The sequence below is a fragment of the Loxodonta africana genome, chromosome X (genome assembly GCF_030014295.1).
Source record: "Loxodonta africana isolate mLoxAfr1 chromosome X, mLoxAfr1.hap2, whole genome shotgun sequence".
Taxonomy (NCBI): domain Eukaryota; kingdom Metazoa; phylum Chordata; class Mammalia; order Proboscidea; family Elephantidae; genus Loxodonta; species Loxodonta africana.
Genome location: NC_087369.1, coordinates 32016448 through 32042524, shown reverse-complemented (window position 1 = coordinate 32042524; position 26077 = coordinate 32016448). Strand labels below are relative to the sequence as shown.

The 26077-nt window shown below is 38.3% G+C and overlaps 1 protein-coding gene and 1 pseudogene across 1 annotated transcript in view; one reads left to right on the top strand and one right to left on the bottom strand.

Moving 5' to 3' along the window:
* The window catches only part of IL1RAPL1 (interleukin 1 receptor accessory protein like 1), a 722800-nt gene that overhangs the window by 326486 nt on the left and 370237 nt on the right, over positions 1–26077 (bottom strand). Inside the window, exon 5 of the mRNA XM_064278411.1 lies at positions 22537–22611. Coding sequence (XP_064134481.1) covers positions 22537–22611 — 75 coding nt within the window. The remainder of the gene's footprint in view (positions 1–22536; positions 22612–26077) is intronic.
* LOC104846425 (heat shock cognate 71 kDa protein-like) lies at positions 8851–10844 on the top strand (annotated as a pseudogene).

Here is a 26077-nt window from a genome sequence, read left to right as displayed (position 1 = left end):
TCCTTCTTAAAACAATTTTTAAACCTTCTGTGGACATATACATTAAAAAAAAAAAATTAGCTAGTGAAAAATATATCTAAATTCTTAAGTATAGCAATCAAGATACTCTGTGATCTGGTTGCATCCATTTTTCTGGCACTACTCTTTCATCTATCTCCTGCTTCTGCTGACTGCAGTACTGTCCACCTTCCAAATCTTTCTCAACTCTCTGCTTGTCCTAACACCAGTCTTTCTTTGCCAATGCCTTTCTAGTTCTCTGTCTGCCGAAATTCTACTCCTTAATTAAGGTATAGCTCACATAACATTTTCACCATGAGGCCTTGCTTGACCCTACTTTTGAAACCAGTTCTTCCTCTCCGAACTCACGTAATACATTTGTCTTAGTATTTACTTACTGCTTTGCCTAACACTGTGCTGGACATGCAGCCGGCGTTCAATAAATGCTTGATGAAATGAATACTTCCTTATTAGCACCTCTAAAAAGTTTTAATATAACTCTACTGATGAATTATATGACCTAGGAAAATGAACAAGGTAAGCAACTAGTTCCATAGTTTAAAAAGTTATAATTGTTATGGCTAGATACCAGGATGTGTCTACTAATGGAGAAAGGCAAATTATTCCCAAATGTTTATTTGTGAAGACTTTGGTTGGGAACAATATGCCATTTTCCATTGGTAGATACAATAACTAACTCACTTCTGAACAGACATCCTTTTCTATTTCAGGTGAGTCAACTCTTGCCAAATGTAAGAGAACAATTGAATTCACCTCTGAAGAGATAGGATCCAACTTTCTTTGCTTTCTCAGAACTACTGGAATTAATCATGTTTTTTTTTTTCTTGTACTTGGAAAAGGTTTGGAGGGATGTTTCCCTTTGCTTTACTTATTCAAAACTCTTATGCTACGCATAACGTCTAAGACTGTCTTCCGCATTTGGTAATCTACAGGGTTACTGGGAAAAATTATCCGTAAGTGAAAAAAACGAATGACTACAACACACACACACATAATTGTTGGGCCCTGACAATTATCGAGGGCAGTTAAGAGGTCTCTGGCTGACAAGAAACTGTTCATTCATCCCGTAAATTTTACTCAGTATCATAGTCTTAGCAAATAGAATAAAACATGTGACAGATACTGTAGTGGGTTAAATGGTGGCTCCCCCAAAAGATGTGTGCATGTCCCAACCCCTGGAACCCGTGAATGTTACTTCCTTTGGAAAAAAAGTGTCTCTGCAGATGTAATTAAATTAAGGATCTTGAGATGAGACTATCATCACAGATTATCCAAGTGGGGCATAAATCCAATGACAAGTGTCTTTATAAAAGAAAGGCTGGGTGAGAGATGAGATATGAGGCAGACAGAAGAGGGGAAGACACAGAGGAGACGGTGACTTAACCAAAGAGGCAAATACTGGAGTGATGTAGCCCTAAGTCAAGGAATGCAGACAGCCTCCAAAAGCTAAAAGAGATGAACCAATTCTCCCCTACAGCCACCAGAGGGAGCATGGCCTTTGATTTCAGACTTCTGGCCTCGAGAACTATGAGAGAACAAATGTTTGCATTTTAAGTCAACAAGTTTGTGGCAATTTGTTACAGCAACCACAGGAAGCCAATACAGATACAGAGGAGATAACTTTTCAGTAAGGTAAGTGACTCAAATTGTTGCTGAATTTCCACTATGCTCTGAGCAGTGCCTTCTCCACTTCGTCCCCATCCTTATTTCCCAGAATAGTTTCATACAAGCTTCCATTTGGAAGAATCTTTAGATGCCCTCATTTGAACCCTTTATGCCTGAGTTATAGAGCTTCCTTTATTGGCAATAACAGCCTGACTGATGAAAAAAGACTGATGAGATAACCCAAATGTGTCTGTGAGTTCCCTCACATGCATAGCAAATACCTCCAGAAGCATGGAGATCATAACAATGACTAAAAAAAATCAGACCCATCAGATCAGAAATTCTATATATAAGACTAAAAAAAAAAAATTTCACTTGAAGACCTTGAAAGTTCCAACAAGACAGAGAACAATGATTCTCAACCTCCATTCCAGATCCAATAAATTAAAATTTCAGGTATGGGGGTGCAGGTAAGGAGGGCAGGGAAGCTAGGAACCTGAGCATGGTAATTTCCTGGGCTATGAATGTCAGACTTACTGACAACTAGTACTTGCCCTTTAATAGTATGTAAATTTGCCCTCACTTTGAAACAATTGAACCAACCCCTACTCACAACAAATTCTTCATCACAATCACCTTTGCTTGCTGCACATGCAGCTTTTAAATCATTGAAAAGGCTTTGAGCCTTTTCTTGCACGTAAGTAAGTGAAACCGTATGCACCGGTTCCAAAAGTACGAATTTGATTTAAAGACACAGTTAGGAACTGATCTCATTCATAACTTGGGGACCGCCTGTACACGTATTTTGCAAAAGTTATGCAGGTTTTTATGATTCTCATTCTTAGTTAAGAATCGTTATAGACAGTTGAAGATGAAGGACTTCAGGCCACTGAATTTCTCACTTAGTCAACGGCAAGTCCCCTACCAAAAGACAAGTGGATGGCTTTAACAAAGAGAAATTTATTCCCTCACAGCTCTAGGGGAAGGCTTTCTCTCTCTGTCGGTTCTGGAGGAATGTCCTTGTCATCAATCTTCCCTGGTCAAGGAGCTTCTCAGCACAGGGACCCAAGGTCCAAAGGACGCACTGTTCTCCTGGCTCTTGTTTTTCGGTGGTATGAAGTCCCCATGTCTCTCTGCTCTCTTCTCTCTTTTACATCTCAAAAGAGATTGACTTAAAACACAACCTAATCTTATAGATTGAGTCCTGCCTCATTAACATAACTCTTGCTAACCCCATCTCATTAACATCATAGAAGTAGGATTTACAACACATAGGAAAATCACATCAGATGACAAAATGGTGGAAAATCACACAATACTGGGAATCATGACTTAGCCAATTTTCCACACATTTTGGGGGGACTCAATTCAATCCATAACAGTATGCTATTATAAAATTAAAATTAATAATTAGATTATTTTAGTCTTTGATGTTTAAAATGAAGAGTTCACTTTATGACTGTGCTACCTTCATTCTTATAATCATCTTCACAATTGGTGGAAGTTTCCTAATACTGGTGTTTATGGGGCCTTGCACCTGGTAAATGCCAGCCCCATAGGAGAAACTGCAAATTACTTTATTAGGTTAATGCAGTATACATTTACATAACAAGGGCATTTCAATTTCTGTATAAACCTTACCAAGTTCTTTAAAGTTAACATACATTTACAAGCTGTGGGCAATATGTCCTGTAAATGTCATAAAAATACCAAAGTCCAATTTAACTTTTTGGTTAACATTAATTTTGATCCAATTGTTACAGGTTTTCTAAATGGATAATTTACTAATGTCTACATAGTTTTTAACTCTAAATGCTCAAACAATCATTAGCTGGCTTTAAATTACTTCTCTCTATATAGTCAGATAATTATATTCGGAAAGAAAATGTGAATCCTAAATTAACAAAGGCCAGCATTGTGCGCAGGGAATTAATAGTCACAGTAAATTGACAAGTCAATTATTAGTTCCACTTTGTCTATTTTAAGAAGTGGAATAAGACCACTTGCTTTTTCCTTGCTATTTAAGAAGGGATTACAACTTGCTGCGTTTCTCACATTAACTTTTGCAGCCAACGGGACATTCTGTTCATGAATGCTCTAAGCACTTCCATTTTCCTAAGAGCCTTGAAAAAAAATAAAAATTAATGCTTGATGATCAGTGGAAGGAGAAAAGTGTCTGTTAAAGTGTACTTGAGAGGGCAGAAGTACAAAAAAAATGGGAGTAAGAAAGGAGGTAAAGATGAACAGAAGCAGATCCAGAAGACATGCAACTGAACAGGAAGGGTATAAAGCCACCCGCAGACAAGTTCATGTGCAATTGCATTATTATTAAATGTTCTATTTCATGATACGCAGAATCTGTTAGCAGTGAAATAAAAGAGAAATCAAAGTAGTCAATAAGGACAGAATCCATTCTAAATATTACAGGAGGGTCATGGAGGGCATGACTTAAAAGAGCATTGCTCACAATTAGAACCTTTGAACAAAGAGGTGAAGAAGGAAATCACAATCAATACACTTCCATGTTTAAAAATGTCCCAAGAAGCCTAGCACATAAGCCTCAGCCACAATCTGTAAAATGGATGCACAATACAGACCTCACAGGCTGTTGAAGAGGTTAAATGAGCCAATATATAAAAATGCCTTGCAGATGTAAACACTTCAGGAGCAAAGAGAGATTATGATCATTACTCAAGGAACGTTGCAACTATAGGACCTTGACTTTGACTGAGGGCTGGCACGCACTCACTGCTGAATGTGGAAATGAGGACAGAAAGTCTTGGCCTCTTCTTGAAGAAAAAGGATCATCCCTGAAGTTAGCCAAGGCTGTACTGCAGGAAGCTTTTACCAGACTGTGTGCCCAGTGAACACTCAATAAAAAAGTAGTACATGGAATTAGTGAATTCATTTCTCATTCCAGTTCTTAAGATTGTGGATTCTACTTGCCTAAACTTTAGAGATCTGACCTAAACTCAAGATGTCAGTTAACCTTCAACCCTTGACCAGTTTCCTAGCTGGACTATGATATGTAATTGTTCTTTTAACTCCTATTTATTTCTCCAAACTTGACCCACTGCTCTGCTGACCTTCACTATCCATCCGAGCTTGACTCCTCTGTCTAATCTGGATTTGATTTATTGCCGGGTTTACCTGTTAGATCTTCATAGCGCAGCCAAACTCCTGGGCCCTTCTCTACCTATCTGTCTCCCTCATCCATGAAGGGGAATCTTCAATCACACCAGGCAATCAAATCAAAACCAACAGTTTTAGTGCGCTGTACTCCATTACTCTGTAGTATACAGCTACTGAAAAAGGTCAGTTACAAATGCTGGCTTTTATTTATGTGCATTAGAGCTGAGTAGATGCTACACGATTTGTCCATTCATATATTTCTGTGTATCAGGTATTGACTGACATTTTAGGGATGTGAAGATGAAAACACTGTAGTCCATTCTGTAAGACTCCCCAGTGCAGTAAGGGAAATAGACACACAAAGATAGGTACACAAAAGAATGAGAGAAATGCTGTAATGCAAGTATGAAAAGAGGCTTGCTAGCATTTGACAGGTGATAGTTAATCCTGCCTAGTGGGGGTACAAAAGGACCCTGGGTGGCACAAACAGTTTGTGCTCATTTACTAACCAAAAGTTGGTGGTTTGAACCTACTCAGTGGCACCATTGAAGAAAGGCTTGGCAACCTGCTTCCATAAAGATTACAGCCAAGAAAACCCCATGGGACAGTTCTGCTTGGTAACACATGGGGATGCCATAGGTTGGAAACAACTGGACAGCAACAAATTTCGTTTCTTTGGTTTTTATTGGGAGTGCAGTCAGGCAAGACTTCATAGAGGTGACATGAGGTGAGTCTAAAAATTTAAGTAGGTAGGCACAAGGGATAGAGGCAAGAAAGGGAATTCCAGATAGTGGGCACAGCATCCGCAAAGGATGCAGTCATGCAAGTTCATGGTATGGTCAGGAATGCCTGACTGGTGGTGAGGGCTTAGTGGAAGGGCAAATGAAACTATGAAGTCAAAACGGGGCCATATCATGAAGTGACTCTCCTTTATCTTCTAGGCAAGAAGCAAACACATAATATTTTAAGCAAGGACCATAGCATTCTTTCGATTTACAATGAGGATTTTCTGATCCAATCAAAACTAGACAGCCTGACAAACTGAGTCTGTTACTCTCTGTTGTCCCAACTCTTGACCCTGATCACCATGTATAGGAATGATGATTGCATTAAATCCATTAAACCTACTGCCTGTAGGCTCCAATTAATGAGGCAAGGATAATCACTGATCTTCTAGCCTATCTTTTTCTTGGTATATCCTTGCAAGTCAATTAAGTGACACCCACTCTCAAGTATGGGGCCTTAGAAACAAAGATACATCTAGAAGAAATTTGTGAAGAGAGGAGTAAGTAAAAATGTCTGCTGAGATAGTTAACAGATGTCTCTACTTTTGTTAACTTAGCAAATACGTAATAACAAAAGAGGCATAGCTACTTCTCTGTGGGGGGCATATTGCTAAAGAGAATTTGCCCATTTGATTCTACCTTTATGATTCCTGCGTCACCCAATGGGGTAACTCTCCTTTCATGATTAACTGTGTTGTTGTAAATTCCCTGATTCTCTGATGAGAGCTCCTTTTATGTTAGTTGTTCCAAAGATGTTACAAATCACTCTATAGTATGTTGCAATCTGCAGCATGATGGAACGGATTCATGTTCCATGATAGCCATTCTGAATCCAGATCCTAATTCAAACCTATATGATTTTTAAGGTGACTCCACAGTGAAATCGTATTTGGTGGGCACAAAGACTGGATTCATCAACCAAGGGATCAGATACTGAGGTCATTTTACTAAAACTACTCACAAAACATGTTTTATTTAGCCCTCCTGGTGTTAAAAATGAAAACCCTGGTGGCATAGTGGTTAAGAGCTATGGCTGCTAACCAAAAGGTTGGCAGTTGGAATCCACCAGATGCTCCTTGGAAACTCTATGGGGAAGTTCTACTCTGTCCTGTAGGGTCGCTATGAATGGAAATTGAAGGCAATGGGTTTGGTTTGGTTTTGGTGTTAAAAATGAATTTGAAGCCCTGTAAGCAGGACATATGTTACCCATTTCACCATGGTCCTCACTACTCTTTATTGTATTACTCCTGGCCTCACTTTACTCATGTATATTTCATTCATTTGAGCATTCTGTCTTGGAAGAAGTACAACCGGAATGCTCCTTAGAAGCGAGGATGGTGAGACTTTATCTCGCTTACTTTGGACATGTTACCTGGAAGGACCAATCCCTGGAGAAGACATCATGCTTGGTAAAGTAGCAGGTCAGTGAAAAAGAGGAAGACTCCCAATGAGATAGATTGACAGTGGCAATTATCAATGGGATCAAATATACCTACTGTTGTGAGGATGGTGCAGGACCGTGCAATGTTTTGTTCTGCTATACACGGGGTCACTATGAGTCAGAACTGACTCGATGGCACCTAATAACAATAACATTTGAGTTAATGATCATGCTTTAGAGTTTCTATCTTTTCAGGAACTGTATCTTTTACTTGAAAATGTCCCTAACAGCTTAGAATTTGACACCTGGTTTGAGGTTCACATTAAGTATAAGATTGAGAAATAATGTAACACACAGGTTAGAGACAAGAGAGAGATGGATTTAGGTCTGGAGCTGAGAAATATGCCCTACAGATACAAAGAAGGGAAGGGAATATCAGTATTAGTTGGGAGGAGAGGCAAGAGTTTTCAGTCTGAGAGTGACTGCTCTGAAAGACATCAGGTTTTCTAGTTCTGACCTCACTAAGTTAATGAAAAGGTGTAATAAGGGTAACAACTAAGTCAATAAGTTGTGGATTAGCCAAAGAAGTTAAAGAAAACAGATATCGAATGTGAAAGACGGACTCTGTAATGACTATTGCTTCTTCCTCTGCCTTTTGTCTGGTACAAGCTCCCACCCAATACACACATTCATGCGTTCATACAAATGTATGGGCTTTCTCACCACAGGGAAGAGAACATACGGCAGCCACCAAGTCAAAGCACCTCACCTCTGTTGCTATAGTGATCTGTCCAAGGTTTAAATGTGAAGCTCAAGTTAGGCCAATCAAAGTTCCTTCCAAGAGAATTTCAAACTCCAGCTAGAGTTCCAAATTCCACTTTTACTTCTGATTAGAAGACTGAGGAAAGTACTGGCCCCCACCTTGTGTGTCTTCCCTTCTCCTCCTCCACCCGCCAGCAGTGCTCCACCTCTGTAAAGAAAGACACCATCTGAAGAGAAGCAGAGAAGAAAGAGAGTATTCCAACATTGTTCTAGTTGTCCTTGAGGCCAGCACCACTCCTGCCTTTTAAGTGGCTTGTCACCTATGATCTGAGCCCGAACTATGAAATATTAGAATCTGTAATTCTTCAAGTATAAATTTTGTCTAGGCACAGGAAGTTGACAACAACAACAAAAAATCCTCTAATGAACTTTTGTTTGAATCAGCTGTCTATCTGAGACAAAAATGAATATATATTTTTTTTATTTTTTCCCTTCTAAATTGTTTATCTACTTGCCTCAATCCCCTATTTTGTGTAATGCACATAAATGGTGACTAGAAGGAAATAAAGGCCCATCTGCCCTGTAATCTGTCAACAGTAGAATTTCCTCTTGATTTAACATTTCTTTCATATATAGCAACTGATATTTTCAGTGACACTTAACTTCACCTGAAGCTGAAAGCTCATTTATTCATCTAATATAAGGTACTCTTGTTTTATTTATCTCCATTATATAAAAATGTTACTCCCACTCTCTAATTTGTAGCAAATCCTAATAAACAGCGTTGGAGTGAAAACACACTATTCATGGGAAATATCCAAAAAATATAGAAGGGCTTTAAAAACACTAATCATTACATTTATGCCTAAGAATAATATCTTTGTATAAATCCTTTTGTAAATAGAGTATGTGATATATAATTCTGAAGCAAATATTCATGCTAATAAACAGGCTGTATTATAATAAAGCATATAATAATAGTCTAATTACATCGTACGTAAATTTAGACAAAAATAGGCACAACATTCAGAAAGCATTTAAAAATTTAATTGATTAATTACAAAGTCTTAAAGTTTCTAATTGACATTATCATCTGATATACTAAAATTTTGTTTTTCTGCTCATTGAACCCATGGCAGCTCTTCAGACTGTATTTCTTTTGTCAACTAGCCGGGCCCTACTCTGAGCAATCATGCCTAAGAGACCTGCAGTTGGCATTGATCTTGGCACCATCTACTCCCATGTGGGTGTCTTCCAGCTAGGGAAAGTGGAGATAATTGCAAATGATCAGGGCAACCGAACCACCCCAAGCTATACCTCTTTTATTGATATTGAGTGATTGATCGGTGATGCCAGAAAGAACCAAGTTGCGATGAATCCCACTAACACTGTTTTTGATGCCAAATGTCTGACTGGATAAAGATTTGATGATGCTGTTGTCCAGTCTGATATGAAGTATTGGCCCTTCATGGAGTAGAGTGATGCAGGCAGACCCAAGGTCCAAATAGAATATAAGGATAAGGGAGAGACCAAAAGTTTCTATCCAGAGGAGGTGTCATCTATGGTTCTGACGAAGATGAAGGAAATTGCAGAAGCCTACCTTGGGAAGACTGTTGCCAATGCCATTGTCACTGTACCAGCCTACTGTAATGACTCTTTGTGTCAGGCTACCAAAGATGCTGGAACCATTGCTGGCCTCAATGTACTCAGAATCATCAACAAGCCAACTGCTGCTTATGTCTCAGATAAAAAAGTTGGTGTGAAAGACATGTGTTAATCTTTGACTTAGGAGGTGGCACTTTTGATGTGTAAATCCTCACCACGGAAGATGGAATCTTTGAGGTCAAATCTATAGATGGAGGCACTCACTTAGGTGGAGAAGACTTTGGCAATCAAATTTTTATTGCCGAGTTCAAGCACAAGCATAAGAAGGACATCAGCGAGAACAAGAGGGCTGTTCGTCGCCTCCACACTGCTTTTGAACGTGCAAAGCACACTCTATCTTCCAGCACCCAGGCCAGTACTGAGATTGATTCTCTCTACGAAGGATCTACTTCTATTCATCCATCACCCGTGCCCGTTTGAAGAATTGAATGGTGACCTGTTCCATGGCACCCTGAACCCTGTGGAGAAAGCCCTTAGGGATTCCAAGCTAGATGAGTCATAAATCCATGACATTCTCCTGGTGGGTGGTTCTATCAGTATTCCCAAGATTCGAAACTTCTTCATGATTTCTTCAGTGGAAAAGAATTGAACAAGACCATCAGTGCTGATTGCTTATGGTGCAGCTATACAGGCAGCTATCTTATCTGGAGACAAATCAAAATGTTCAGGATTTACTGCTCTTGACACTCCTCTTTCCCTTGGTATTGAAACTGCTGGTGGAGTCATGACTGTCCTCATCAAGTACAATACTACCATTCCTACCAAGGAGACACAGACCTTCACAACCTACTCTGAGAACAACCCTGGAGTACTCATTCACGTTTGTGAAGGTGAGAGTGCCATGACCAAGGATAACAACCTACTTGGCAAGTTTGAACTCACTGGCATACCTCCTGCACTCTGTGGTGCGCCTCAGATTGAAGTCATTTTTGCTATTTATGCCAACGGCATCCTCAGTGTCTCAGCTGAGGATAAGAGTACTGGAAAAGAGAACAAGATTGCCATCACTAATGACAAGGGCCGCTTGAGTAATGAAGACATTGAGCATATGGTCTAGGACACTGAGAAGTACGAAGCTGAAGATGAGAAACAGAGGGACAAGATGTCCTCTAAGAATTCACTTGAATCCTATGCATTTAACATGAAAGGAACAGTTGAAGATGAAAAACTTCAAGGCAAGACCAATGATGAGGACAAACAAGATTTTTGACAAGTACAATGAAATTATCAACTGGCTTGATAAGAATCAGTTAGCAAAGGAGGAAGATTTTGAACATCAGCAGAATGAGCTGGAGAAAGTCTGCAACCCCATCATTACCAAGCTGTACCTGAGTGCAGGAGGCATGCCTGGAGGAATGCCTGGGGGCTTCCCTGGTGGTGGAACTCCTCCATCTAGTGGTGCCTTTTCTGGATCCATCACTGAAGAAGTTGATGAAGCCAATCCCCGAGCACAGATATCGTAATATTGTTCCACAGGAAACAATTCAAGGACCCAAATCTGTAGCACATTCAGTGGCAGTTTTAAAAGTGACAGTGCTATACTAAATTTCTGGGTAGTCTCAATTCTTGAATATGGACTATGCATAGGGAAAGGAAGCCAGCACTGCACTTTATTAGCACTTTATCGTAAGTGGAAAATGCAATGTCTTAAATAAAACTGTATTTAAAATTGGCACCAAAAATTTCTTTTCCTTTGTTTTTCTTTTAAGAAGAAAAACAAAACCTTTTTCACTGAATTTTTCCTAAGCTATTTCACATAATGTCTTCCTAGTGAATATTTGTGGAAATAATCTCAAAATTTCCTAGAGCTCGTCATTTGGTAAGTATCCTGTTTCTAGGGATGGGTTAATGTGACAGGGTGCGCTTGATTTCATTTTGCCAGAAAAGTAATGCGTTTTCCTTTGTTCTCGTCCAACTCAAAGAGCCACCAACATTCTGTAGACATGATTCTTTGGCATCAAGTTTCAGGAGGGTGCCCTGCTTTTATTAAACTAGAAACAGAAACTCTCAGAGAGTGAGAAAGCCTGTAGCTTGTTTTTGAGTTTGAGAAGACCACTGACGGAGGTAGGAGGGAGAGAGAATTGCCGAATCCCTTGGTATCCTAAGCAACTTGAAAGCTTCGTTCATACTCATTGCAGAAGGGAAGTGGAAGTAGGAGGAGTCTTCTGAGAAGGCCATTGGGCCAAGGCTTCAGTAAAGATGAATTTTGGATAAAAAACAAAAACAACACTTTTAAAGGTTTTTTTAAAAAATTATTTCTTCTTATTTTTATTCAAGTCATTAGTACATGTTGTAATTAGATTTTACATATTTAAAAAATAAAATTTTTAAAAAAGATGCTTAGTGTTTCTGAGAAAATTGTGTTGGGCTTTTGTGCGGTAGATTGAAAAGAGGCTTCTTCATGAGATTTTGCTGTGGGGCTCAGGTTTAAAAACCTTCTGGATACTGTGCATAGTAGGCTCCTGTGTAAGCACCTGGCATGTTTTGGAGCATATGTTTAGGCACATCTTGGTAATAGCCTCATTCATAAAGTAACAGGTCCAATCGCATTGTATACACTTTCATATCAAAAATGAAAATGTTATTAAATACATATGCACACATTAAGATAAAAATAAGTGATCAGCAGAATGATATAATTAGAAGGGCCATACAAATTTCAGAAGAATCAAAATACAATGTGCTCCCTTTAAATTTCAGAATCAGAACTCTCCTCGCAGTTTTAATGATGAGAAAACAAATGACACCACGGGAAGTCATTCTATTAGGATGCGTTTCAATAAAACCAAGGCAGATCAATCACATAGTAGGATGGCCTTCAAAGTGTATTCTTTATGAAAATAAACTCATTTGTCATAACGGGGCATGAGATATTCTGGTTACAGAAATATTCTACCCTAGCACATCAATTTTCGTAGAATTAGGTTAAAATGAAATACTGTTGATCCTGCAGCTGGTGAATAAAATTTAATATTTCCTCTGAGGAGGCAGAATGTCACATTAGGGACATTAGTTTCCACTGACAGACATGGGGAAGTCACATGAGGTGATGGGTGGATGAACTTCAAGCGGGGTGAGTTAGAAATGCCACCTGCAGTTTCATACTGATGAACTTTACCTTATGAAAATGTAAAAATCTTCACTACCACAGAGAAAAGTTATGGGAGTGATTATTCAATTACAAAAGGATCCTTATATAAAATTGTTCACTACTGAGTTTCTTTAAATAGTAGATTTCCCCTGTGCATATAAATCTTCCATTGATCATTAGCTGCTTAAGAGACACTGGGGGACAGAGCCTCTTAACGCTGACCTGTTAAGCCACTGCTAATTAAAGATCAATCAAAAATGAAGGGACCACTTCTCTGAAATTATGATGATTTAATTTACCCACAAATACGTAGGAACATATTAATTTGGTGGACTAGGGTAGGAGTGGAATGCTAAGTGTTATAACATTAAACTGTTTTAAGGTTAAAATACTGGCATGCTATTTTCATAACCGTATTCAAGCACAAGTTCTTTTTCGTGAAGAGTCTGGATATAATTTCAGAATGCTCAGTTATTTAGCCAAAATTCAAGAGGAAATTTATGGGTGAACTTCTCTTTTTAGATTCAAATTTTAAACGATTCGGGTCTTTTTATAGTTTCTGTTTTAATGAATATCAGTCACGCGGTACGTACTCATTCAGAAACCTCTTTCCCTATTCTACACCATAATCTCCTTTGATAGGTTTATTTCTGATAAATTGGCATTTGCTTGGCAAATTCGGGAGGATTTCTTGTCAACACAGGAGACTTACTGCATTTTTCCATGCTAGTCAACTTCAGTCATTAAGAACGACTTGGAAAGCACTGCGATAACAGCACTTGTCAGGAGGAAAGCAGTATTTCGCTATATAAAATGAATGTGACTACCACTAAAACCTTCATGAGGCACTTGACAGCCATGATGGTTTGATGTTTTGTTTTGTAAAATTATTCTGTGTACCTATCTTAAGAAATATTATACTTGAATTTCCTGAGTTTGGCAAAAAGAATATTTTTTACTCTTACAATTTTCTTGATGGACATTCACACATTTATGTGACATAAATCAAAAAACCCAAACCTGTTACCATCAAGGAAACCCTGGTGGCATAGTGGTTAAGTGCTAGGGCTGTTAATCAAAAGGTCAGCAGTTTGAATTTACCAGGCACTCCTTGGAAACTCTACAGGGCACCTCTACTCTGTCCTATAGGGTCGCTATGAGTCAGAATCAGCTCGATGGCAATGGGTTTGTTCTTTTTTTGGTTTTTATAGAAAAGGAAAGTGCAAGAGGGTGGAAAATTCAATATTCTTCCTCATCACCATAATTCAAAGGTATCAATTCTTCTTTGGTCATCCTTATTCATTGTCCAGCTTTCACATGCATATGATGTGATTGAAAATAACATGGCTTGGGTCAGGTGCACCTTAGTTCTCAAAGTGACATCTTTGCTTTTTAACACTTTAAAGAGGTCTTTTGCAGCAGATTTACCCAATGCAATACGTCATTTCATTTCTTAACAGTTTAAACCCTGGTGGCGTAGTGGTTAAGTGCTATGGATGCTAACCAAGAGGTCGGCAGTTGTAATCCACTAGACACTCCTTGGAAACTCTATGGGACAGTTCTACTCTGTCCTATAGGGTCGACGGCAGTGGGTTTGGGTTGGTTGCCATCGATTGCGACTCATAGCAACCCTATAGGACAGAGTAGAACTGCCCCATACGTTTTCCAAGGAGCTCCTGGTGGATTTGAACTGCCAACCTTTTGGCTAGCAGCTGTAGCACTTAACCACCACATGGGTGACATGGGTGACATAAAGTGTCCATTGATTTTTTTTTTAAGTAAGGAAGGGGATCATTTTCTTCTGTTATAACTACACTTGGATAGACTTGTTGAAGAACTAAGAATTCTAAAATCAATAATTTCTAAAGATAAAGCTTCATTTAAGTACAAAAAATTTAGTACACATATTGTGTTCAGGGGGGAGATAGAAATTAATTTTCCAGAATACTGTGTTTTTTGCAAAAAATATGTGCCTTCTGCGTTGGTTTGCCAGCTGTGCCCTCTCCCCGGGAGACACCCTCACAAGCACACCATGCCAATCCTCTTCTACAAGTTGCTGTAAAAACATTAGCATAGTGTGCTTACGAAATACCTCTCAGGGGAGGGTGCTGCAAGCAAATAAATGCAGAAGGCATGCATTATTTGAGTAAAAATACGGTAATACTCATCCTGTAATGAAGCCCATGTCTACTGCCATAGTATGACACGTTAGTAAGAACACATGCATGATCAAACAAGTATTGGCATTCAAAATGCATAATTCTAACATTATTATACATTATTTTAACATTAACTGCATTTCAGATTTCTTCTATAGGTAACATTCTATTTGTAACATTAAGAAAACCTCAAGTAGTAACAACAAACATTTATTAGACACTTAATGTATGTCACATAATGTACTAAGCCTTTATATGTCTTAGCTCATTAAACATCCACACCAGCTACATAAGGGTAGATACTCTCATGGTTTTTATTGCTGAGGTAACTGGGGGCTGGTTGTTCAAGGTCACATCACTAGTTAAGTAGCAGAGCTGAATAGCCACCTAGGTCTGTCTGACAAAACAGCCTGAACTTGGAGCTTCTGCCATATGTTTGCTTTTTATTGTACCATAATAATTATAATATGATGATGACGATGAGCATGTTCTTGTAAATTTGGTAACATTATAAAAGTCATGTAGCCATATTTGGTCCCCATTTCTCATCAGTAAAAAAATGAAAAGGCTTTGATTTTGATAACTTTTAAGAAACTTCTACCTCCTAAAATTCCTAAATCTAGGATTGTGGAAAAAAAAATAAGGTTTTGAAATGGCCAATAACAAAGTATACCTTTCATGCTGTGGAGCCCTGGTGGCACAGTGGTTAAGAGCTCGGCTGCTAACCAAATGGTCAGCAGTTCAAATCCACCAGCCACTCCTTGGAAACCCTATGGAGCCAAATCCACCAGCCACTCCTTGGAAACCCTATGGAGCCAAATCCACCAGCCACTCCTTGGAAACCCTATGGAGCAGCTCTACCCTGTTCTATAGGGTCGCTATGAGTTGGAACGGACTCGACAGCAATGGGTTTGGTTCGGTTTGGTTTGGTTCGGTTTGATGCTATAGCGAAAAAGCAAACTGCCTGATATATGTTTGTGTTCAGCAAGAGAACCAGAGCAGGGAGTAGAAATTTTGTTGGACTCTGTGTTGGTTTTGTGACAACACTCTCTTTCTTGCATCTTTGCTTTCTTGCCATCATCTCTCTCTTCTGGCCTTTTCCCAAAGTAAGAACAAGCTGACTCATTTACATTGTCTGTACCCCAGGTTTTAAAACATTTTATCAAGTGCTTTAACTGGCTTCCAAACTTTTAGATATCAGCAGCCCATAATGGCTGTGCTAACCTCCATGCACATCTTCTTTAGGTTTCAAGCCTATCTTAGCACTAGGCCTTGAGCGCTTGACACTTAAAAAGGAAGTTGGACTTCTGCTTAGGTAGCAGTTTTAACAGCAAACATGCAGAGTTGCATTTTTTCCAGCCTATTCCTCCCCACTGGCACCAAGTAAAGACTCTGAATTTGAGTCTCCGTGAAATTCATATAAGGTACTCAAATAAATATTGACTTACAAATACTAATACTGAGCACCATTTATTGAATTATCATTTGTGTAAGCATGTGACACATTAACTGAAATACTGATATGACAAGTACTTCTTTTAAGGTTACAATCATAATTTTTAAGGTGCTTTTTGGGGCCAAAAGTAGGATATCGGATGACAACAGCTGTCAACAGTTATTGCTTTCACTTCTCATGGTATCGTAAATTGGAACTGAGGAGACTGAGTGCCATCGGTTTAAATAATTATAATACCAGTCTCTATTTGTCTTGTTTTAATTATGATGTCTATTTGCCCAGAAGCTCTAATTTGCGTCTAACCAGCTGTATTTCAGCCAATAGCTGATCTACATGTCTTTTTTTAAGGGGCCAAGGAACATATTATTTTTCAACAAAAACTTAGACTTTGGTTACTGTTGTTTTTCTGCCGTAGTATAAAGGGGAGTTTTATGGTTCTTTTATTTGAGATTGGTAGTGAAAATGTTTGGTGCATTTCCTATGGTTCACTAACACCAAAGTCAACAACATTGCATTTTCTCCAAGACAACGAGAAGAGTAATTGTGGATGGAGAAACACAAACGGTCAATGCCAGCTCTCCCATCTCTGGGAATGAAGATCATACGTACATCACTTGCACAATTCAGCAACGCTATTTTTTAGAACAGACAGCAACGTATTCCACACGCAGAATTGGATACCAAATTCAACGCTTGAATTGTTTTGTTTCCACAGTGGAGCAACACTTTACTTCATATTAGGGAGGAAACAAAAAGGTTTCCCAGGATTAGTAAGATAGAACAGACATTATTCACAAAAGGTATGTTTTTTTTCAAGAAAATGGCAGCTATGACAACATAGACCTAGAAAATACAAGTTAGACGGCTGATTTTCACTCCATAAAATAATTCCCAGAAGGGTCTCATTTGATTAAAAATCAACTATCATATTTGAAATAGAACATACTCCATGAACAATAAGTGACTTTCCAGAACGTATAATTATTTTAGCAACACAATAAACTAAATATATAATTTTCATATCAAGGATTTTCCCTATAGAAATACCAATCAGAATCTTATCATGTATGGACTTTTTTCCCCCAGTCTACTTGAAATTTAAAACTCTCCAAACTATACAACAGTGTAACAAGGCGAGGCGTGCTAGTTAATGTCTAGTGTGACATTTTAATTAGTCTATAGTTGGACAGGGGCCCTGGTGGTGCAGTGGTTAAGAGCTCAGCTGCTCCTTGGAAATACTAGGGGGCAGTTCTACTCTCGTCCTATATGGTTGCTAGGAATTGAACTGACTGGATGGCAATGGGAGATAGTCGAACAGAAAAAAGTTGCATGTGTGTTTGTCCCGTTAAAAGGTCAGAGGCTTAAAAATTTGAGGTTTTATGATTGTCATCAAGCACTTTCCTCTAGAAGTTAACATCTTTGAATTCTTGTTACTCTCTCAGAAACACTAAGGGCAGGCTTTTTTGCAAAGTTTTAACAAAATAAACCAAATAGTAAATGAATAAATAAATACAAGCACTGCGAAACAGCTTATTCTGCTCTGTATCCTCCGTATTTTCTCTTTCAGAAAATTTGGAAACTTATGCCGTTTGTGGTATGTACATATTCTTATCGTACACTTACAAGGGCACGCGTTCCATATACCGAGAGTATATCACATGATTACTCTGTACTCTATTAAGAAACATAGGATCTAGAGAAAGGTCTCAGTTGAGCTTCTGGATGAGGGAAAGAAGAAAATGGATAGGGACTGTAAACATGCAATTTTGTTTCTACATTTTATCAACCTTACCCAAATATACTAGATTTATTTGAAACCTTCCAAATGTGGGTACTCAAAAAAGACAGGGTACTTGTGCTCAATGAGTGAAGAGGGAGGAAGAGGGAAAAGGAGAGAGGAGGAAGTCATTTTGATGTCCAAGGAAGATTTTTCCTTTAAGAGCTCCATCTTACAAAGATCCATCTTTTTATCATTTTATTAAAGATTAAAAAGTGGTTATAATCATTATTGTTGACAGTGTGGTGAAACAGTTATCATTATATACTCCCAGTGAGAGTTTGTACAAATTCTCTGGTAAGCCTTCTGAAAATATGTAGCAAGATACTTTAATAAAATGATTTCCTTTTACCCAGTATTTTTAATTTTATGAATCTGTCCTATTAGGATAATTATAAAGACCAGGGAAAAAATGTATAGTTAATGCTGCTCATCACAGCATTATTAAAAAAAAAAACAAAAACTCAGTGCCGTCGAGTTGGTTCCGACTCATAGCGACTCTATAGGACAGAGTAGAGCTGCCTCATAGAGTTTCCAAGGAGCACCCGGTGGATTCAAACTGCTGACCCTCTGGTTAGCCGCCGTAGCACTTAACTACTACGCCACCAGGGTTTCCCACATCATTATAAGTGGTAATGAATATTGGGAAAATCTGAATAGCATTAGGTATGAAATTATAGGACATTCACATGAATATCATGTAGCCCTTAAAAGAGTGTTTTCTGAAAATATTTAGTAGGAGCAGAAAACATTTACAATGTAAAGTGTAAGAAACACGATCCCTTTCTGTATTTTCCCAAAATTCCTACAACCAGCATAATTACTTCTTAAATCAGAAACCAAAATTTAAATAAAATGACACCCATACCTTGCTGAGTAATTAATGATAATTTTCAGCAATTTCTGAGTAGGAAAATATATAAAGTACCAAGGGTAGGGGAAACCCTGGTGGCGTAGTGGTTAAGAGCTACGGCTGCTAAGCAAGAGGTCGGCAGTTCAAATCTGCCAGGCGCTGCTTGGAAATTCTATGGGGCAGTTCTACTCCATCCTATAGGGTCGCTATGAGTCGGAATCGACTCGACGGCAGTGGGTTTGGCTTTGGTTTTTATCAAGGCTAGGATGGATTTCTACTTTTTGAAGATCTGATAGCAATGGAATATGCTATCCTCTGCTCTGGAATGTTCTGGAAGCAGACTCTGGGCCGTTACAGGCAGGCCATATCTCTGACTGACGTCTTCAGGGCTCAGGCTCACAATGGTGTCTATCTTTTGATTCCCTTGACTGCAGCCACCTGAAAGGACTAAGTCAGGCTCATCTCTCTGACTGACCTGCAGAATAGTACAATGTGATTTCTGGGCCTTTTGCCCAAGAAAGTGCTGTCCATATATTTGCTGATGCCTGAAAGTTATTCAAAAGGGGACAACTTTTTTTTAATTTAGAAATAGCACACAGATGCCACTTAAAATGAAAATGCAAGGCTGTGGTCACATATCGATTGAAATTCAAACTCAAAAATTTACTTATTTATATGAATTTAGTCACTATTATTTTATTTTTTTCCTAAAATACTGTGCTTTTTAGTGTCCTTTGCCCCCTACAATGAAACAGTTTCAATGATAACTATCAGGCCCTTTTCAGTGTCGAGAGGATGAAGGAATTGGAAGAGCAGGAGGGCATAAGGATGTAAATGGGGAATGGTAGATATGGGCAGGAAATGGTAGAAAAAAGAGAATTCGGGGATGAAGATAAATCCATGCACTACATGTTTTTATCAAAGTTCATTTTTGATGAACTTTATATCTATCCGATGGATTTACAGTTACCTGAGTCTGTTGGATGTGTGCTTAACTTAGGCAGCATGTTCAAGTTACATCACCAGACATGTACCAGCTCAGCTTTATGTAATTTCTGATGAGTTTTCTTATAACTAGGAGCCCTGGTGGGGCAGCGGTTAAAGCACTTGGCTACTAACCAAAAGATCGGCGGTTCGAACCCGCCAGCTGCTCCATGGGAGAAAGATGTGGCAGTCTGTGTCTGTAAAGATTATAGCCTTGGAAATGCTATGGGGGCAGTTCTCTGTCCTATAGGGTCACTATGAGTTGGAATCAACTCAATGGCAGTGGGCTTGGTTTCTTATAACTTGTACATGAGTTTTATTATCCTCTGAGATCAACTCTCAATTTATGAACAGGTTAAGGCAGAACGCTCAGCTCTTGGCCAATGAAACTCTGTTGGAGATTCTTAGCTACTCATAGCAGTAGGCACTGCTTACATCTTCCCCACCACTGAACCAAGCCACCCTCCCTACTCCCACCTCCTCAACTCTCTACCCAGTCCCCCTTTCTTAGGATTTGATATCACATTTTGAGACTATTGAAATGGAAAACTTTTTCAAATCTGGAAAGGGCAAAAATAAATCACCAAAGAAGTAAAAAAAAAAAAAAACAACAAAGTATGTATTATAGAAAACAGGTATTCTTTAGGGATCTCAAGCTTTTTTTTTTTTTCTCCTTCAATAATCAATCCTATTTTCACATACCCTTTGTGATTGGCTAGTCACCTCCTCTAATAATATTGCAAAAACAACGTTAACATGGTACTTATTTCAAATTCACTGTTGCTCTAAGGCTCAAGGATTAAGGTGAAATTTCTCCAACTAGTGACCGATTTATCCTATCCACTTACAACTGCAATCAGGAAAACAAAACAAAAGTTGTTTAAAAGGATCCAAACCCCAAGGTGGTGTCTCCACTTTACCGGGTAGCTAAATAGAATTCATATTCCTTTTGCTGTTGATAATAAAGAAGTTAAAGTATTTCCTGGAGCATTTTGATAACAGGTTCAAATTTCTTCAAATGAATATATCATCAAACCTTCCAATTTGCATAAGAAATTTTCATAATTTCAACTTGGATTAGTTGGTTTTCATAGCTTTGTTCAAGAAAAGTAATGCTTTTCAGAAGGCAAAAAAAAAAAAAAGCTTTACAAATTATTCCGCTTTGAAAAATACTGTAATGGGAGCTAGAGAACAATCTGATTTATTCCCAATTCAGGGACAATAAAAAGAAACCCAATGGGCAGCCATTAATTATAAAATTCTTTTAATTATGTTGTCAAATAAAGAGATACAATGAATTTCATGTGCCCTGTGTTCACTGCAGATAACAGGTACCATAAACTCCCTCCTCTCTGGCCCAAGATGTTTATAGTTTTGCACAACTACTTAGAAATACATCTTCCCAGGAGTTATTGGAATGTCTGTACAAGCATGGTCACTTACGTGAATTTACATTTCAAAATTCCTTTAGAATATAGCAATAAAAGATAATATACCTCAACATACCATAGCGTGAGTAAACAACTTGATATAATCTTAGTATTGCTGTTTGTTTTCTATACAGCGTTGCATTAATGCCACTTGTGAAGTCCTCCATCTCAAAATAACAACTGTAATACTACTTCCCTGTATATGATATTAATTCAAAAGGCTTGAATTTACCATCAAAGCAGCATATTAATACCCTGACTTGTATAAATCTTGCATATGTTTGTAACTCAATGTTGGCAGATATAAGTATTTTCAGTGTTAGAAATCCATTGACTACAATAATTTTATAGGTTTTAAAACCATCAGCATGTCTTTGTGCATTTTAACTTTGGATATTCAATTAGTGAAGATAATCACATCTGTATTTTTTTAATCTTTATTTGGAAAACGGATTTACAATTTTGATCCAAATTTTCACTCCAAGAACTATAAATAGCATTGGTAGCTTAAAACATGGCCACCGATTCTTTTTTGGTTGTATACAGTAGATGTATTTTTACTCTCAAATGATTAATGTATGAAGAAATTCTTTAATAAACATGAGCATACAGATTGAATAATACTTTTAAAAATCATTTATATCAACCCACTCAAATTATTTTCTGATACAGTTTATGGTATATATGTGCATACTGTATTTGAAATAAAACCTGAGGATATAATTGAATATACTGTATACATTTATAATAAAGAGGGCAATTTTTCCTCAATTTGGTATCAATTAAAATAGCTAAATCAGACTCAGAAATTCTAGACTCTCCTCTAAAGTAAGTGTGTTAGAATGCAGGTTTGTAGACAACTGAGGTTTTTTTTTTTCACCTAAGTGTATTTTGTCCATGGTCGCATATCCTCAAACTTATTTGTCCCTTAACCAAAAGATGTTCCCATTTTATTAATGTATTATCTGCAACGTAGCTAGCACAATACCCATTATATTTGATTTGATAAAAATGCTTTTTAACTGCAATGATGACATTCATTATAGTGAATTTGTAACCTTTCCTCCCAATTTTCAGAAATTATACTTTAATGCATTAATGGATATTATAACTTAAATAGTTCTATATTGCCTGTTTTAAAACCATTTCAAGAATTATAAGATAGCAATATAATACCATCACTAAAACGTTCAGCCCGTCTCAAATCTCAACAACCATCTAAATAACACATGAGTTTTTATATCTGTCTGCCCAGCTTGGTCCTGACACATGTGCTGCCTGGACGGAATGGACAATGATTGCCGGTATTTTCTTATTCTGCTCTCATTCAATACACAAGGGCTTTGCTCAGAATATTACAGCAGGTTTGGATCTAGGCTGATTAAATGGCAGAATGTATTGAGAAAACTGTATTAGCTAGAATTAAGGAATTACTCACCCAGCTGGGTCTCCTGAATTGTCAGTTTACTTTCCAGAGGATACAAAAGCTTGGGTGGCTTATCAGTCAGAGGGGCTGAAAAAGAATAATAATACAGAAACTTATTGTTATGCTCCATGAATTGAAGGCTAGAAGATAGTTTATTTTCTCCAAGATTTTTCATTCTCAATCTAGTGTGTCAAAGCACTCTGCCAACTAGTGATTTACATGCTGCAGATAGTACCTTCGGGCAAGCTGAAAAGCTGTTACATTGTATAGAATCAAACAGAACATTTCCGGGGTGACAGTTGTACCCTATGATACTGCTGAATTACAGAATCAGGACTGGTCAATCTTTAAGAACAGATGACTGGGCTTCACCAAACATTTTCAATTCACATCTTGTTTTCCTTTTTAAGGGATGCCCTGTATTTTCTCTGCATTAATTAAAGCTACACGCAATATATGCTGCATATATATCTCATTCTTCTTAATCCCACTCCTAGTTTCCATACCCTGGACCACATTACCTCAAACCCCATAACTTAGTAATTACACTAAGTATTTCCTACACACACATCCTCTAAAAGGGATGGCAATGTGGCATTAAATTAGTACAAGCATGCAAACCCACACATACATATAAAAAAATTCACCAAGAGGATAGCTTTATACTTTCCATTTAGTCAAAACCCTTAATCCACTACATTTTATAGTATTCATTGGAGCCCTGGTGGTGCAGTGGTAAAGTGCTCAGCTGCTAACCAAAAGGCTGAGTTTCAATCCATCAACCACTCCTTGGAAATTCTATGGGGCAGTTCTACTCTGTCCTATAGGTTCGCTATGAGTTGGAATTGACTCAACGGCAACAGGTTTGCTTTTTTTTTTTCGTTATTATTGCTATTTTGCATGATATACTCTCCAGGATTTTAAATTTCCACGCGATTCTTCTCTGCGCTCCTGTTAATGTCTCAATTATCAGCCTAAAAATGTAAAAGTTTGCCGTTAGGCATCCTGAAGATAGATCTCCTATACTGCATACTTCATTCCTAGCCAGACTAGACTATTTGGACTTTAGACAAAGAGTTCTCTTTCATTAAGCACCATCTTCCACCTTGCCCTCTCTGATTGAACTGCCCAGGTCCCTTGAAACCTGCCATTGCAACTTCCACTCAGTATCAAGTAAACAAATGGTCAGTTAAGGGTAGCTGAACTCAATGTTTTTGCTTTGAGGGCTTTCTTCCTTCCTTGCCAGGAGGACATGCCAACTTGCTTGATAACTTGGAAGGCTGTTCTAGAGAACAGTGCCAGGGGTAGGCCACATGCCCTTATTGCCAGACGATTCAAGAATGCAAGCTTCTCCGGCGCACATCTCCATTTCTGTTTAACAGAAAACAAAGTACAAAGGGATGACGCACTCCAAGTTAGAAAAAGGGGTCAGTTTTAAGAGTCCTGGTTTGGGAGAACCACCTAAAATAAGATCAATAGCTCTTTTGTTCATTTTGTTAATTGAATGCATTATTCGTTTGCCTTCATTACTATTTAAAAAGAGGATGGGAACAAAGGGGAAAGGAAAGTTGGGATAGTAGAATGAGATCAACTGATTTGAAATTCGTATCAGAAATTTCACGTCATTCTCTGATTAACCTTGCTGTTGTTAGGTGCCGTCGAGGCAGTTCCGACTCATAGTGATCTGATGTACTACAGAACAAAACACTGCCCGATCCTGCACCATTCCCACAATCGTTGCTATGTTTGAGCCCATTGTTGCAGCCCTGTGTCAACCCATCTCATTGAGGGTCTTCCTCTTTTTCACTGAGCCACTACTTTACCAAGCATGATGTCTTTCTCCAGGGACTGGTCCCTCCTGATGATGTGTCCAAAGTACATCCTTACTTCTAAGGGGCATCCTGGCTGTACTTCTTCCAAGACAGATACGTTCAATATTCTTTACCAACATTGTAATTCAAAGGCATCAATTCTTTTCTGGTCTTCCTTCTTCATTGTCCAGCATTCGCATACATATGATGTGATTGAAAACACCATGGCTTGGGTCAGGTGCACCTTAGTCCTCAAAGTGACATCTTTGCTTTTCAACACTTTAAAGAGATCTTTTGCAGCTGATTTGCCCAATGCAATATGTCCTTTAATTTCTCGACTGCTACTTCCATGGCCGTTGATTGTGGCACCAGGTGAAATGAAATCCTTGACAACTTCAGTCTTTTCTCCATTTATCATGATGTTGCTTATTAGTCCACTTGTGAGGATTTTTTATTTTTTAAATTGAGATGTAATCCATACTGAAGGCTGTAGTCTTTGATCTTCATCGGTAAGTGCTTCAAGTCCTCTTCACTCTCAGCAAGTAAGTTTGTGTTATCTGTGTATTGTGGGTTGTTAATGAGTCTTCATCCAATCCTGATGCCCTGTCCTTCTTCATATAGTCTGGCTTCTCGGATTATTTGCTCAGCATACAGACTGAATAAGTATGGTCAAAGGATATGACCCTGATGCACACCTTTTCTGATTTTAAACCACTCACCCTGTTCTGTTCAAATGACTACCTCTTGGTCTGTATACAGGTTCTGCATGAGCACAATTAATTGTTCTGGAATTCCCATTCTTTCCAATGTTATCAATAGTTTGTTATGATACAGTTGAATGCCTTTGGATAGTCAATAAAACACAGGTAAACATCGTTCTGGTATTCTCTGCTTTCAGCCAAGATCCTTCTGACATCAGCAATAATATTTCTCATTCCACTTCCTCTTCTCAATCCAAATTGAATTTCTGGCAGTTCCCTGTTGAGGTACTGCTGCAAACATTTTTGCCTTATCTTTAGCAAAATTTTACTTGTGTGTGATATTAATGAGATCATTCCATAATTTCTGCACTCTGTTGGATCACCTTTCTTTGGAATGGGTACAAATATGGATCTCTTCCAGTCAGTTGGCCAGGCAGCTGTCTTCCAAATTTCTTGGCATAGAGAAGTGAGCACTTTAAGCACTGTATCCATTTGTTGAAACATCTCAATGGGTATTCCATCAATTCCTGGAGCCTTGTTTTTCACCAATGCCTTCAGTGCAGCTTGGATTTCTTCCTTCAGGACCATCAGTTCCTGATCATATGGTACCTCCTGAAATGGTTGAACATCCACCAATTCTTTTTGGTACAGTGACTCTGTGTATTCTTTTCATCTTCTTTTGATGCTTCCTGTGTCGTTCAATATTTTGCTCATGGAATCCTCCCTCGAGCCTTGAATTCTTTTCTTTAGTTCTTTCAGCTTGAGAAATGCCAAATGTGCTCTTCCCTTTTGGTTTTCTAACTCCATGTCTTTGCACTTTCATTATAACACTTTACTTTATCTTCTAGAGCTGCCCTTTGAAATCTCCCATTCAGCTCTTTTACTTCATCGTTTCTTACATTTGCTTTAGCCACTCTATGTTCAAGAGCAAGTTTCAGAGTCTCTTCTGACATCCATTTTGGTCTTTTCTTTCTTTCCTGTTTTTAATGACTTTTTGTTTTCTTCATGTATGATGTCATTCTTCAACTAGTCTGGTCTTCG